This window comes from Mytilus californianus, unplaced genomic scaffold (assembly GCF_021869535.1).
Source record: "Mytilus californianus isolate M0D057914Y unplaced genomic scaffold, xbMytCali1.0.p SCAF_10, whole genome shotgun sequence".
NCBI lineage: Eukaryota > Metazoa > Mollusca > Bivalvia > Mytilida > Mytilidae > Mytilus > Mytilus californianus.
The window spans coordinates 29,524,994-29,542,604 of record NW_026262582.1 but is presented as its reverse complement, the minus strand read 5'-3'; the positions used below and the strand labels follow the sequence as shown (position 1 = coordinate 29,542,604).

Genomic DNA, 17,611 nt, shown 5'->3' with positions numbered 1-17,611 from the left:
TGCTTTCAGACACCCTTGGTGTCTTCAACTGTACAGCTCACAACTTGTATAATCATATTCTCAATAATATTTAGGCCAAAATAAAAACAAATATACTTGTTTAGAAGATGACTTTCTTCTCGCTTTGTAAGCATAAAACTCCTGTCCTATATATTTTTATTGGCACTATTCATATAGTATATCAAAATGTATGTCTATCACCACACTATATATCTATTACCACGCTTTGTACATGATAACATTGCAGGTGGTTCCCACATAAAAATAAAAGAAGAATGTGTCTGAGAACAGTAATACCTCCTCTCAAGCTTTGACATTTCAAAGTTCAAAATAGGCATAACTCTAGAAAGGTAAACTAGAACTAGAGGCTCTAAAGAGCCTGTGTCGCTCACCTTGGTCTATGTGCATATTAAACAAAGGACACAGATAGATTCATGACAAAATTGTGTTTTGGTGATGGTGATGTGTTTGTAGATCTTACTTTACTGAATATTCTTGCTCCTTACTATTATCTCTATCTATAATGAACTTGGCCCGGTAGTTACAGTGGAAAATACTTTTAAAAATTTACAAAAATTTACAAAATTTATGAAAATTGTAAAATTGACTATAAAGGGCAATAACTCCTTGAGGGGTCAATTGACAATTTTGGTCAAGTTGCCTTATTTGTAGATCTTACTTTGCTGAACATTATTGCTGTTTACAGTTTATCTCTATCTATAATAATATTCAAGATAATAACCAAAAACGGCAAAATTTCCTTAAAATTACCAATTCAGGGGCAGCAACCCAACAACAGGTTGTCTGATTGGTCTGAAAATTTCAGGGCAGATAGATCTTGACCTAATGAACAATTTTATACTCATCAGATTTGCTCTAAATGCTTTGGTTTCAGAGATATGAGCCAAAAACTGCATTTTACCCTATGTACTATTTTTTAGCCATGTCGGCCATCTTGGTTCGCGGGCGGGGTCATTGGACACATTTTTTAAACTAGATACCCTAATGATGATTGTGGACAAGTTTGGTTAAATTTGTCTTAGTAGTTTCAGAGGAGAAGATTTTTGTAAAAGATTACAAAAATTTACGAAAAATGGTTAAAAATTGACTATAAAGGGCAATAACTCCTTAAGGGGTCAACTGACCATTTTGGTCAAGTTGACTTATTTGTAGATCTTACTTTGCTGAACATTATTGCTGTTACAGTTTACCTCTATCTATAATAATATTCAAGATAATAACCAAAAACTGCAAAATTTCCTTAAAATTACCAATTCAGGGGCAGCAACCCAACAACGGGTTGTCCGATTCATCTGAAAAATTCAGGGCAGATAGATCTTGACCTGATAAACAATTTTACCCCCAAGTCAGATTTGCATTAAATGCTTTGGTTTCAGAGATATAAGCCAAAATCTACATTTTACCCCCTATGTTCTATTTTTAGCCATGGCGGCCGTCTTGGTTGGTTGGCCGGGTCACCGGACACATTTTTTAAACTAGATACCCCAATAATGATTGTGGCCAAGTTTGGTCAAATTTGGCCCAGTAGTTTCAGAGGAGAAGATTTTTGTAAAAGTTTACGGACGACGGACGCAAAGTGATGAGAAAAGCTCACTTGACCTTTCAGGTCAGGTGAGCTAAAAATGACTCACAACCCAAATTCTAACTTACTCTGCATGTTGTGGTTCTTAACATTGTGTATGAAATCATAATTGTTTTATGAAACAACCTTAAGTTGAGCAGGGAAACAAAATTCAGACAGAAGGACAGTCAAGGGTAACATTTAATATTGGCTCCAGTGGGGAGATAAAAATTCTATGTACCTACTGTAAATTCAGAAATTATTGCGTGAATTTATTATTGTAATTTTGTCATTTAAGACTAAAATGCAGTTTTAATTTTTGCAATATTGAGAAAAATACTGTTTAATTCATATAAAAAAACTAGATGTGTCGGATCGACACGAATGGCCTCGTCTCAAAAAGTTTTAAAAATCTGCAATTTTAACAACACATGTGGACACAAACATGCATGGATAGTATCCAGCTCTCAAGACCAATACTAGTTTGATGAAAAATTTCCTTGATCAATGAGTAGTTCAATTTCAAACTATCAGCAAACAGGAAGTGGATGTACTGAAGATGTGTTGTAACGACATGAAAATCAGCATATCGGAAAAAAACATAAACTTGAGACGTAACTCATCATGGTAGACTCACATATAAAAAATCAGCGCAAAATCTGAGGGCGTATAGAAACTAGAGGCTCTCAAGAGCCTGTGTCGCTCACCTGACTCTACTTTGGTTTTAGAAATCATGTAAAGATAGATAAAAATCATAACAGATATCCAAATAATGATTGAGGCCAAAGTTGGTTTAATATTTGTCCCGTTATTTAATAAAATATCCTGGTGGCCATCTTGAACAGTAAATCGGCAACAAAGTAGCAACACTTGGTCAGCACCTCATAAGAACATTCATGCCAAGTTTGGTTTCATTCCATTCAGTGGTACTCTAAAAGAAGACATTTGTATGTATTTCCCATAGGGTCCTATGTTAAACTAAGCCCCCCCCCCCCCTGGCAGCCATCTTGGATGATGGACTGACTGCAAAGTAACAACACTTGGTCAGCACCTCATAAGTAACATTCATGCCATGTTTGGTTTCATTCCATTCAGTGGTTCTCTAAAAGAAGAAATTTGTATGTATTTCCATAGGGTCCTATGTTAAACTAAGTCCCCCACTGGCGGCCATCTTGGATGATGGACCAACTGCAAAGTAACAACATTTGGTCAGCACCTCATAAGGAACATTTATGCGAAGTTAGGTTTCATACCATTTAGTGGTTCTCTAAAAGGAGACATTTGTATGTATTTCCAATATGGTCCTATGTTAAACTAAGTCACCCACTGGTGGCCATCTTGGATGATAGATCGGCTGAAAGTAACAACACTTGGTCAGCACCTCATAAGGAACATTCATGCTAAGTTTGGTTTCATTCCATTCAGTGGTACTCTAAAAGAAGACATTTGTATGTATTTCCCATAGGGTCTTATGTTAAACTAAGTCCCCTCCCTGGCGGCCATCTTGGATGATGGACTGACTGCAAAGTAACAACACTTGGTCAGCACCTCATAAGGAACATTCATGCCATGTTTGGTTTCATTCAATTCAGTGGTTCTCTAAAAGAAGACATTTGTATGTATTGTCCATAAGGTCCTATGTTAAACTAAGTCCCCCGCTAGCAGCCATCTTGGATGATGGATCAGCTGCAAAGAAACAACACTTGGTCAACACCTCATAAGGAACATTCATGCCATGTTTGGTTCCATTCCATTCAGTAGTTCTCTAAAAGAAGACATTTGTATGTATTTCCCATAGGGTCCTATGTTAAACTAAGTCCCCCGCTGCGACCATCTTGGATGATGGACCGACTGCAAAGTAACAACACTTGGTCAGCACCTCCTAAGGAACATTCATGCCATGTTTTGTTTCATTCCATGCAGTGGTTCTCTAAAAGAAAACATTTGTATGTATTTACCATAGGGTCCTATGTTAAACTAAGTCCCCCGCTGGCGGACATCTTGGATGATGGACTGACTGCAAAGTAACAACACTTGGTTAGCACCTCATAAGGAACATTCATGCCATGTTTTGTTTGATTCCATTCAGTGGTTCTCTAAAAGAAGACATTTGTATGTATTTCCCAAAGGGTCCTATGTTAAACTAAGTCCCCCTCTGGCGGCCATCTTGGATGATGGACTGACTGCAAAGTAACAATACTTGGTCAGCACCTCATAAATAAGGAACATTCATGCCATGTTTAGTTTCATTCAATTCACTGGTTCTCTAAAAGAAGACATTTGTATGTATTTCCCATAGGGTCCTATGTTAAACTTAGTCCCCCGCTAGAGGCCATCTTGGATGATGGACCGCCTGCAAAGTAACAACACTTGGTTAGCACCTCATAAGGAACATTCATGCCATGTTTTGTTTCATTCCATTTACTGGTTCTCTAAAAGAAGACATTTGTATGTTTTTCCCATAGGGTCCTATGTTAAACTAAGTCCCCCGCTGGCGGCCATCTTGGATGATGGATCAGCTACAAAGTAACAACACTTGGTCAGCACCTCATAAGGAACATTCATGCCATGTTTGGTTTCATTCCATTCAGTGGTTCTCTAGAAGAAGTTCAAAATGTAAAAAGTAAACGACAACGACGGATGCTGGACGCCAAGTGATGAGAAAAGCTCACTTTGAGCTAAAAAAAGTCCGTATAACTGTGATTTTCAATAATTTATCAAAGTCCAAAGCCCGTAATTTCAGCAAAAATTAGCAGAGTGTAACGAATCTTTAACTTGATCTGTAACTCATCATGGTTAACTCACAAACCAAAAATCAGCCCAATATCTGAAGGCGTTTAGAAAAAAAGTCTGTATAACTGTGATTTTCAACAATTTATAAAAGTCCAAAGCCCGTTATTTCGGCAAACATTAGCAAAGCGGAACGAAACTTAAACTTGATCTGTAACTCATCATGGTTAACTCACATACCAAAAATCAGCCAAATAGCTGAAGGTGTTTAGAAAAAAAGACCATATAACTGTAATTTTCAACAATTTATCAAAGTCCAAAGCCCAAAATTTCGGCAAAAATTTGCAGAGCGGAACGAAACTTAAACTTGATCTGTAACTCATCATGGTTAACTTACATACCAAAAATTTGCCAATATCTGAAGGCGTTCAGAAAAAAAGTCTGTATAATGGTTTGTGACGGAATGATGGAATGACAGACAAGGGTAAAACTATATGGCCCCGACAACTTTGTTGCGGGCCATAAAAAAATCAAAATGCCAGTTTAAATTACTACAATTATAACCCTGTAGCATTTTTTGCAATAATAAAAACATCACAATAATTTCTGCATTTACAGTATCCTATTTTTTAAGGAAACACTGAAAGTGACCGTACCTGTTGGGACAGGGTTCCTCTTCTGAATTTCCAAAAACTTTTCATAAACATTCTTCATTTTCTCTTCCTCGACAGATTTCATTGGAATAAGATGGAAGTATAAAAGACTATTTTTACCAAAGTCTAAGGTTAATCTAAGTTGGGTGAAACAGTAAACGGTTTTTATAGTATCTGGACTGAGCTGGAAGAGAAGAAAAATAACATTAGTGTCAACATATTTTATTAATTAAATTCAAGTTAAATCATGTACACAATTGGGCATTTACATATAAATACAATTGAATAATTAATAGGATCTGGAAAAATATACATGTCAAGTATAAACTTTGAAATCATAACGGGTTTTCTAGATATAGAGGGGACACAATTTGTTACGGATGGATGGACAGACAGACGGACGGACAGACAGACAGATGGACAGACTGATCACTATAGGGCGGCCGCCATTCGGCGGGGCCCTAAATATCTATATATACTATATATCTCCCCAAAAGAGTCATGGATCGTGAAACAGCTGTATTTACAAAGTGCAACCTATATACATGTAGCATGATTTATTCACATACTAACAATTCCATTAGAATCTGAACTTATATTATCTGAGACATGTATATCTGTGAAATCAAAAGAATCTCAGTATTTGACTTAAATGAAAGCCACTGCCAAGCCAGTGCATTCCCCCTATCAACGTCTTGCAACAAGTTGGAAGAGCTTATACTAATGGAAAAACTTGGCGATTTTACTGCCAATTAATCTCCACTTATTGGTCCTTTGGTTCACGTCAGATATAAATAATATGTTGAAGGCATCGTTAACGTAGACTAGTCATCCTGATGATTACGGATCTACGACTACGAATCACCAAAAAGCCAACCCTACACAGGCTACAACCTCTTCACAAATTTTCTTTGTACAAACATTGATAATTTTGTTTTGAACCAATATTTTCTTGAATGAACCCTGCTCTTCAAGAATGAAAACACACAGGGCAACGTTCGTTATGATTTCCAAACTTTCAACATCGATTTCAAACCAATGCTTTGAATCTGAACATGCAATTAATCATGTCAAACGCTCATGCGATATCAAACGGACTAAACCTTATAAGGGAAAGATAAAACCAGAGGATTCTGGAAAAAAAATAATTTGAGTGGGAAATACAAATATAAGATTTTCAGTAGGAACGAAAAATTAAATTAAAAAAAAATATTGCTGGTAAATACAAATAAAAGATTTTCAGTCGGAACAAATTTAATGGGTCGGTCGGTAAAGGGCAAACAAACAACATTTTAATTTAGGCCTGACTGCTTACACTAAATCCATTGTAAGTTGGATGCATACTGATTGATAATTTAGTCTTAGATGTATAATTTTTTTAATCAGATGGCTTTGAACTAGCTGTCAGTAACTGCAAGTTCTCTCAGATCTGTTCTTAGTGTCTTTTTGTTGTTGGGATGTACAAGAACCTGGCCACATCCACCCTGTGTTTTTGTTAGATGTATTTCTATTTGTATCCATCTGATGAGTTAAGCCTTTTTTAAATGATTTTTATAGTTCGTTCTTATGTTGTACTGTTACACCACTATCCCACGTTAGGTGGAGGGTTCGGATCACGCTAACATGTCTAATCCTGCCACGTTCTGTGCCTGTCCCAAGTAAGGAGCCTGTAATTCAGTGTTTGTCAGTTGTTGCTGTGTTACATTTTTGTTATTCTGTCATTTTTTTGTGTAAATAAATCAGGCTGTTAGTTTTCTCGTTTGAATTATTTTACATTTGTCATTTTGGGGCCTTTTATAGCTGACTATATGATACCAACATATTGATAGAGTGCTGTATGACCAATGATTCAATCAATTGAAGCAGACCATCAAATAAAGCAAAGTATGAAATTTACCTCGTAACATTTCTGTGTGACACTTTGTCTGATGTCATAGTCCAAGGTCAAGGTCCATTTGCCTTCATAACGTTCTATAAAGAGTGACCCACTTCTCCATGGTAACTTGCTAGGGTCACTTCTAAAACACTTAATTTTTCCTCTACAAGCCACTGTTGATAGTCTGTTTCTTGGTTTTTGCATTTTGCTGAAGAAGAAAAATTTTTATAATTAGTATCTTAAAACAGAGACTCTTCAGAGCCTGTGTCACTCACCTGCATCTTCAACCATTCTTATTCAGGTAAAAATCATCATTAAAGGTCAATAACTCTATAAAAAGCTAAAAAGCTAACTGACAAATTTTAGTCATGTTGACATATAAGAAAATCCTGATCATTTTCACTTTTTTTAAGTTCCTATGTATATTTAAGTTTTCAAGATAATTGCAATAAAATGCTTTGCTGTGCGCAGCCTGATACGACCACAGAGGTTGAACCCTGAACAGTTGCAGTCTGCGATGGTAAGCGGTAGCCCGAAGCCCCTGACTAGTAAAAATCTCATCGCACTTGTGCAGAAGCACTGGTGATTGCCCAACCGGTCTAATGAATATCTGAAATCGTTTGCGAAATTGTAGCCGTTATTTTATTGAATCTATAAGAACAAGTAATAAATTTGTCGCCGACATTGTTTTCATCTGTTTACTGGTATCCCTATTTAATTATATACGGTTGATCACCCTTCTAATAAAAGGAAACCAGTCGTCAACGCGATATAACTAAATACCAACGAAAGTGAACGAGGCTCGACCATGTGCTTGCAATAAACACATAAACACAATCTATAAATACCACTCAATGTAAACAAACAATTAAGGATTCGATCTCATTCGATGCTGAAATGGAAACAGGAGCCTATCCCAGGTAAAACATTGAAAAGTTGAAAATGTCAACATGAATAACCAGAAAAGTTTCAAGTTGTAAAAACCTATGCAGAAAACGATGAGGGAATTTTCCCCATAAAAAGTAACAATCCCTAATATAAGTTGAGTAATAATTTACTAGTGCTTAAAATATCTTTTTACTTGAAATGGTACAATTTTATGGAAAAGGATTTGTTTTTTTTTTGGCAAAAGAACTATTATTATTTTTTATTGGAGAAAATAAGAATTTTTCATTTGACCTGGAGAAAAAAAACAACATTTTTTGATAAGTTATATTCACTTTCAGATACAATAATGTAACCTCAGAATGCAGGATTTTACATCTAATTTTCCAAAATTTCATGCCCCCAAACCCTTAGGAGGTTTGGATCACTTTGTGATCCTCACCAGTGACACAAAATTTTTCAGGTCTAGTAAACATCAATTCGGGCTAGTTATTTTTTTATTCAACTAGCCCTATGGGCTAGTGCTTGGAAAAGTTTTTGGTACAGACTGCAGTTGGGGCAAATTTGGACATAATATTCAAGCTTGATACTGTCTGAATTTGGATTGTGATAAAATTTTTGACATAATAAAGGTTTAGAACACAAAATAAATGTGGTCATAGATCTTAAAAATCTATTGCACAATACTGTACAATTGAAGCAATCTTCTTGAAACTTTTAAAAAAATTTGAAATTTGAAAAATTTTGAAAAAAAAAATCCCCCCAAACTTTATGTCCCCCCCTTTTGAGCTATTACCTCCAAACTCTATACCAGTCTTCCTTTTGTAGTATGGAACATTGTAGCACAATGTCAGTGAGATCCATACACTTACGCACAAATTACATTGTATTGTCTTGAAACTACAAAAATGCTTCTTTTTGGTCCCTTTTTGGCCCCCAATTCCTAAACTGTTAGTACCAAAACCCCCAAAATCAATTCCAAACTTCCTTTTTGGTATTGAACCTTCTTGTTAAATTTCATAGAGATCCATTCACTAAAACTAAAGTTATTATCTGGAAAACAAATGTGTTTTCGGACGACAATGACGATGACATCATACCATTATACAAACCCCCAAAAAAACTTGTTTAAAAATTCATCATTGAGGGCAATAACTCTTCTAAGGAGTTGGCTTATTGTATCTGTGATATGGACTTAACCATGTAACTTTAACATTGATCACCAATCCCTGAAATGAGGTGTAGGTCAAATGAACCCTTTAACTACCAGACAGACATGCATGCAGTTGTTTCAAGGAGGATATATTTCAAATATAATTATATCCTATAACTCATAATAAGTATTTCAAGCGAGAAAAAAAACTTTCTTTTTTTATAAGCAGTCTCTGAAGATTGAAAAGAATTCAAAGACAATGGACATATGAGAGACAGCAAAATGGCTTTCAAGACAGAAATTGCACCTGTGCCTTTTAAACAATATCTCTAGTGTGGTGATCTACTTTTGGGACAAATTATATCAAAGTTATAGAAACCTTCATCAGCTCTGACACAAAATGTGGCAAAATTTATGTTAAGGGGGTCTTGAGTTCAGTTTGACATCTTCAAACATACTAATTGTTAACCTTTTTCAAATATTTTGTTTACTTTGAATTTCATTAGTCAAATTTTGTTACAGTAATTTCATCTCCCCATCTTAAAATTTTTACAAAATAAATTGGGAAGTGGTAGTACTACTCTGTCCACACTAAGGACTATATTTGCAGACAACAAATATTAAAATGTGTTCCCTGACCATAAACACACCTGTTATTTTCCCATTTTACCTTGTATTTGATGGTAGTTGTTTATTTTGATTGTCTTGTGGTTTACCATGGTGTACATCTATCTGTTTTAATGGTGGTCTGTTGGTTACGGTTTTATTCTGATCTGGCTGTACTAAAAAAAAAATAAGAAAAAAAAAGAGTTGATTATACAATAAATTCAATTCATGTTTGTAAGAAATCACTTTGGAATTGTTTTCAAAAATTAAAGAACCTTAGTGAGCGCGCTCACATATCCCACGTCCCCACATTGTCATTGGAGAAATAAAATAAGTGTAAGAAAAAAAAATTGTATCCGAAAAAAAAATTGAATCATAATTTCCTGTCAATATGCACATCTACATAGTATGTCCTTATTATCTACACTGTTTCATGAAATTCTGTTGTGTGGTTTGAGAGGAGTTGCGATGACAAAAGGTTGCAGTAGTATATTGGGCAAATAAGTTCAAAGGGGCGTAACTCCTGGAAAAAAAATTGAATCGTAATTTCCTGTCGATATGCACATATACATAGTATGCCCTTATTATCTGTAAAGGTTTCATGAAATTCTGCTGTGTGGTTTGAGAGGAGTTGTGATGACAAAAGGTTGCATTAGTATATTGGGCAAATAAGTTCAAAGGGGCGTAACTCCTGGAAAAAAAATTGAATCGTAATTTTCTGTCGCTATGCACATCTACGTAGTATTATCTGAAAAGGTTTCATGAAATTCTGTTGTGTGGTTTGAGAGGAGTTGTGATGACAAACTGTTGCAGTAGTACATTAAAGTAAATAAATTCAAAGGGGCGTAACTCCTAGAAAAGAATTGAATCCTAATTTCCTGTCGATATGCACAACTACATAGTATGTCCTTATTATCTGAAAAGGTTTCGTGAAATTCTGTTGTGTGGTTTGAGAGGAGTTGCGATGACAAGAAACAGGACTGACGGACTGACAGACGGACGTACAGACGGACGGACGGGTCAAAAACATTATACCCTCCGCAACTCGTTGCGTGGGGTATAATTAGATTTGATCAAGTCCCTCCCTTACATATAAACATTTATCTTATGTATAAATAATATAAAATATAAATGCAAAACAGCAATGAATATGTCTGTCTATCTTTTCTTTTTGTCATTGCACAAGACTAGGTTTTTCTCTGACTGTATATGACATTTTTATACTAAATCTTTTGGATGTGACCTTACTGTTATTTGAGTATTGGATAAACGATTTTGTTATTAGTTATTATTGACTTTGATGTAACTTGTAATTGAGAGTACTCTCAGATCAGCACTTTGTGTCAATGTATTTCTTTGTGTACTCATGTCAATCTGATGAGTCAATCTCTTTCTCAACTTTTCATTGTTCTTTTGTTGTGCTGTAACCTTGACTGTCCAAAGTAAAGGGAGGGTTGAGAACTCGCAGATAGGTTTAACCGCACTGCATTCTGTATGTGCTTGTCCAAAGTCAGGAGCCTCTAATTTAGTGGTTGTTGTTTGTTGCTGTATATCATATTTATTTTTTGTTTATTGTTTGTACATAAATCAGGCCATTGGTTTTCTTGTTTGAATTGTTTTGCATATTTCATGTCAGGGTTTTATATAGCTAACTATACAGCATGAAATATTCTCATTGTTGAAGGCTATATAGTGACCTATATTTGCTACTTCTACATTATTTAGTCTTTGGTAGAAGTTGTATCATTGGGAATCATACCACATCTTATTTTTATATACATGTACAAGATAAAGCCATAAATGCATACAATAAACTAGAGGCTCTCAAGAGCCTGTGTCACTCACCTGTAACTACTGTGGTTTTGGAAATCATGTAAAATAAGATTAAAATCATAATAAATAGTATGAGATACCCCAATAATGATTGAGACCAAATTTGGTTTAATTTGGCCCAGTAGTTAAAATTAAAAGTAGGTCATCCCAGTGTAGTCCTACAATAGTTACTGAAGACCCCTTATCATTATCTAAATTAGCAGTCAAGTTGTGACCATTTGAAATTGTTTTTTAACAATTTTCCCATAGACTTCTATAGTAAACCCCTATGTTCTATTTTTAGCCATGGCGGCCATGTTGGTTGGATTGCAGGGTCATCAGATACATTTTTTTAAATCAAGATACCCTACTGGAAATTGTTGCTAACTTTAATTCTATTTGACCCAGTAGATTAAGTGGAGGAGATTTTTGTAAAAGATTACATAAATTTACAAAAAAAGTTAAAAATTTACTATAAAGGGCAATAACTCCTTAAGGGGTCAATTGACCATTTTGGTCATGTGACTTATTTGTAGATCTTACTTTGCTGAACATTATTGCTGTTTACAGTTTATCTCTATCTATAATAATATTCAAGATAATAACCAAAAACTTTAAGAGAAGACGTTACTAAGTTGTAAAACTTGTGGTCTGATCTATTTGTCATTTTGAACAATAAAATATGTTTAAACTAACCAAAAACTGCAAAATTTTCCTTAAAATTACCAGTTCAGGGACAGCAACCCAACAACAGGTTGTCTGCTTCGTCTGAAAATTTCATGGCAGATAGATCTTAACCTGATGAACATTTTGCCCATTGTCAGATTTGCTCTAAATGCTTTATTTTCAGAGATATAAGCCAAAAATTGCATTTTACCCCTGTGTTCTATCTTTTAGTCATGTCTGCCATGTTGGTTGGCAGGTAGGGTCATCAGACACATTTTTTGAAACTAAATACCCTAACGATGATTGTGGCCAAGTTTGGTTAAATTTGTCCATATAGTTTCAGAGGAGAAGATTTTGGTAAAAGATGACAAAAACTTGCAAAAAATTGAATATAAAGGGCAATAACTCCCAGGGTCAATTGACCATTTTTGGTCATGATGACTTATTTGTAGATCTTACTTTGCTGTCAGACATTATTGCTGTTTACAGTTTATCTCTATCTATAATAATATTCAAGATAGTAACCAAAAACTTCAAAATTTCCTTAAAATTACTAATTCAGGGGCAGAAACCCAACAACAAGCTGTATGAATTGCCTGAAAATTTCAGTGCAGATAGATCTAAACCTGAAGAACAATTTTATCCCTGTCAAATTTTCTCTAAATGCTTTGGTTTCAGAGATATAAGCCAAAAACTGCATTTACCCCGTATTTTCTAAATAGCCATGACGGCCATGTTGGTTGGCAGTCAGGATCGTCAGACACATTTTTTAAACCTGATACCCCAATGATGATTGTGGCCAAGTTTGGTTAAATTTGGCACAGTAGTTTCAGAGAAGATTTTTGTAAAAGTTAAAGGACGACGACATCGATGTTTTTCAAACTGGCAAATTGATATGGATCTTAACTTCCAATGTAATATATATCTTAAATAAATCACAGAAATTTGTTTGACCGTAGTGGAGAGTTGTTTCATTGGCAATCATATACCACATCTCCTTATTTTCATGTAAATTGTTATTTCTCTTATGAACCTACCACTCTTTCCCTTTTGAATCTGTAACAGTTTCTTATACAACCTCTTCATCATGTCCTTTTCCTCGTTACTGGCATGTGGTTTGAAGTAAAACATCATACAATGTTCTGTAGAGCCTCCACTTGGACATAACTGTATCATGAGTTCAGACGTACAGGAGAGACCACAGATAATGTTTGAAGATAGCTAAAACAAAAACAGTGTAATTATATAAAGTTTTTGTTGTAGTTAAAACAAAATCTGAGTATTTATATCTACATGTAGTCTAAACAAATCAGTGTAATAGTGTAAATTCAGAAATTATTTCAATATTTTTGTAACGGGGAAAAATGCGACAGGGTTATAATCGCAATAATCTAAACTCGCCTTTCAAAATATTTTATATGTTTTAAACAGGATTTTTCTCAATATTGCAAAAATTGAATTTGCATTTTAGTCTAAAATAACAAAATAGCAATAATAAATGCATGCAATAATTTCTGAATTTACAGTTATAGAAAGCTACATCAAAGCATCATGAATGTTGAGATCAGGCTTATTTTGTAGCTTGTATGGCATATTTTCTGACCATAATTTCAATATTTCTTTTATTATTTTCATTTCCATAATCTCACTGTTAAATTTGGATTTTATTGCCCAAAATGGAGGATTTTGCAATATTGATGCAAATTATTTTGGTTTTCAATCATAGACACTGTCAATTTTTTTTTACATCTGTTTTTAAGAAACATTTGATATTCAATGGTAAAAGGAAATCTTCAAACGTGTAGCATTTTTTAAAATTCCATGAAGAATAATTGGCTTAATAATAATTTCCAGAAAGAGGCATTCAAAATGCCCTTTCTCAACAACAACAAAAGTCAATCATGTCAATATCTAAAATTGGTGTTCATTCTTCATTAAGGAAAATATCCATTTCCTATATTAAAATATACATGTACAAAAATACCTAATGCTGAGATAATTCCAATACTGTTAAAAAGTAATATAATGGGGAATATACAAAAAAATTCTTGAATAACTATCTAACTGGATGTTCAGTGGTAGTCATTTGTTGATGTGGTTCATAATTAAGTGTTTCTCATTTTTTTATATAAATTAGATCGTTGTTTTTCCTGTTTGAATTGTTTTACACTAGTAATTTTTGGGGCCCTTTATTGCTTGCTGTTCGGTTGGAGCCAAGGCTGTGTTGAAGACCGTACTTTTACCTGTAATGGTTTACTTTTACAAATTGTTACTTGGATAGAAGGTTCTCACATTGGCACTCATAACACATCTTCTTATATCTATAAGCCACAAAATCTACCTACTGCTACATATTTCTGAATAGCTTCATATTCTACACTGATTGTCCAGGATCCATTAACAAGCTGGAGTATAATTCGACCATTCTTCCATGTGTATTGTCCGTCCTCATTACAAAGTCCACAATCGTTGACTTTACCTCTACACATCAGACGTGTGGGATAATTTAAAGGCATCTCATCTGAAAAGGTCAAATAATCACATTCATTTCACACGTTCCAGACATAAAGTGGAAGTCAAACTGAGTTATCTCCTATGTGATTTACCATCCCCATTTAATGTGACTAATGAAAATGATGAATAAGACAGGGAATGCAGATAAGCTGAGATCAGTTATACAGCTACTAATTTTTTGTTAGGCCCTCAGTTTTTGTTGAAAAAGTTAAAAGTACTTATTTTAATTTTTAATATTGTGGCAGATTGGGCTTTAATAATAACTTCAATAGAAGCATGCATGTTCTACATAAAGTTTTAGTAAATTTTGACATCATTTTATTACAAACAAGATTGCAAATGCTAAAATGTCTCTTCTTGCTTTACTGACCATTGATTTTATGTTGAAAGTATAACAGATAAAGGTTTCATTACAAGTATCACACAAACTTAAAATTTTTAAAGGTCCATGACAATTAGGGCAAAGTCACATAAATCCTGCCAGACTACAAAAATGTAACATGTACACTTTAAAATCATTTTATACACTACACATAGTTGACCTACTGCTTATAGTATCTGAGAAACAGACATGATCATGTAACTTTAACCTTGATCACTGATCCATGAAATGAGGTCGAGTGAACTGTGTTTGATGAGCATAGAGACTTTACTAGGTGCCAAAAATAGTTATCTTATTACTCATAAACTTGTGAGAAATTCACATTACAAAAAAAAATAAACAGCTGCGCCATGAGCACATGATACGCCTGTTGTCTTGTGTGTGAATTTTTATGCAATAATCATAAATAGATTCTGACATACGGAGCGACATGCGAAACCCCCCCCCCCCCCCTTTTTTTTACAAAAAACTCAATATCTCTAAAATTAAATTTTGAACCAAAACCAAAAAGTATACAGATCTTTAGATTAATATAACTAAGAAGTGTGTAAAGTTTTAAGCAATAATCATAAATCATTTTTGAGATACAGCGCAGCATGTGAAAAACCCCCTTTAAAAAAAAAAAAAATCAATTTCTCTAAAATAAAATTTTGAATCAAAACCAAAAAGTATACAGATCTTTAGATTAATATAACTATGAAGTGTGTAAAATTTTAAGCAATAATCATAAATCTTTTTTGAGATACGGCGCGACATGTGAAAAACCTCTCCCCCTTTTTTTACAAAATACTTAATAACTCAAAAATTAAAATTTGAATCATCACCAAAAAGTATAAAAATCTTAAGATTAATATAACTAAGAAGTGTGTAAAGTTTTAAGCAATAATCATAAATTGTTTTTGAGATATGGCACGACGTGAAAAAAAAACACACACCTGTTTTAGTTACTAAGTCCCGTACCTCAAAAAGTTTTAATCTTATTTTCACCAAAAAGTATACAGATCATTTGACCATTATAAGAAACAACTATGTTAAGTTTCATGAAATTTGGATAAGTCGTTCTCAAGTAACGATGCAACATGTTTAAGCCGGACAGACAGACGGACAGACGACATTTGTATACCATAATACGTCCCGTCAAAATTTTGACAGGCATATAAAAAAACATATCTTTTTTCAAGCAAGTCACTGAACTATGAAAATGAGGAAGGAAAATGGACATATGACAGATGGAAACTTCATGACATAAGTTACAGGTAACTGAATACACCAGTCAAGGGTGTAACTTGAATAAGTTATTACAGAAAAATAACATACATGTGTTATTACGGATACTTTCTCTTAATCTGTAGTAACATATGTTTGTTATCAGTTAAATGTACCATAATTTTTTTTATTTTCAGTGGGCACTTGGGAATTCTTGAAACTTGCGCAGTACCTTAAAACATAACCTTGAAAACTAATTTTCCAATTCAATTAATACATTTTTGATCAACCATGGTAAATCAATGAGACAAGGCTTTTAAGTGATAACTTAGCTGTAATAACAAGGCTTAGATATTACAGGCATTTAACTTATTACATGAGACACTTGGGAATGACTAGGAAGCTTGCGCAGGACCTCATTACATGCTCTTATCATTATTTATTACAATAAATTAAAATACATTGTGATATATGTAGGAGAAAAGGCTTTGAAGAGATGTAGAGAAGCTGTAATAACACCCTTTAGTTATTATAGGCATATTTTTTCTGTGATAACATGGGTGTGTTATGCATGATTGGCAAACTATGGGCTGTTATATCTTTCTAAAGTTTAATATACATAAAGACAATTATAATATCAATAGAACTAGTACACAATTTAACAAAATTAAGGATGTATAATGCCCCTTTGAAACATGTAACATACATATGTTATTACAGATTTTTGATTTTTTAGCCCTCAATAACAAATGTATGTTATTTTTCTCTAATAACTTATTTAAGTTAGACCCTTGACTGTCCAAGGTACAATGTATGAAGCATCTAGGTCTTCCACCTTCTGAAATATAAAGCTTTATACAAATAGTTCACACTGCCCCTGCTAAATTGTAATCCCTATGTCATCTATTCTTTTTATTTTCTTGGCAGCCAAGACAGAAACTATGCAAAAAAAGAGAGACAAATATATACATGTACTAGAAAATACCCGCGAAATATACTTTTGTTTATAATTTGAAGATAATTATATAGTTTTGGTGTAAGGAGATATTAAGATCTTAAATCTTTTTGAAGCGTGTCACAGACGAAATACCACCACTCAATACTGTATAGTGGGTTATTTTTGCGATTTTCATTGAATAAGGTATACGAAATATTTTTGCAGTTATTATATTGGCGGATCCAGAACTTTTGTCAATACCTTTGCATGTGCACTTTTAAATTGGCGGAATTTATTTTGGCGATTTTATTTTATCCGCGAAAATAAGCAAAAATTTACACCCCGCGAAAATAACCCGCTATACGGTATGACATGAATGGGGAGGGGGGTTTACTTTTCAGCCGCACTTCTGTACCCATTTTTAACTGAAATTAAAGTAATCACTTCACCCTTTTCATGTTGAATTGCTGCAGTTCCCCGGAAGAATAAGCTCTTGACGTGTAAAAATCTGTTGTAAAATTGCTGAGAGCGTCAAGGGAAAGTGTATCACAAAGTGTTTCAGTGTAGGGTCAATCCGCATCTGATTTCAGGTGTTTTCTTGCTGAGAAC

General features: G+C 34.1%; 1 protein-coding gene across 1 annotated transcript in view; it reads right to left on the bottom strand.

Annotated features, from left to right (window-relative positions):
* The window catches only part of LOC127717905 (uncharacterized), a 43,741-nt gene that overhangs the window by 23,135 nt on the left and 2,995 nt on the right, over nucleotides 1-17,611 (bottom strand). The window contains exons 3-7 of the mRNA XM_052223766.1: nucleotides 14,309-14,484; nucleotides 13,001-13,184; nucleotides 9,550-9,661; nucleotides 6,863-7,049; nucleotides 4,969-5,149 (exon numbers count right to left, since the gene is read on the bottom strand). Coding sequence (XP_052079726.1) covers nucleotides 4,969-5,149; nucleotides 6,863-7,049; nucleotides 9,550-9,661; nucleotides 13,001-13,184; nucleotides 14,309-14,484 — 840 coding nt within the window. The remainder of the gene's footprint in view (nucleotides 1-4,968; nucleotides 5,150-6,862; nucleotides 7,050-9,549; nucleotides 9,662-13,000; nucleotides 13,185-14,308; nucleotides 14,485-17,611) is intronic.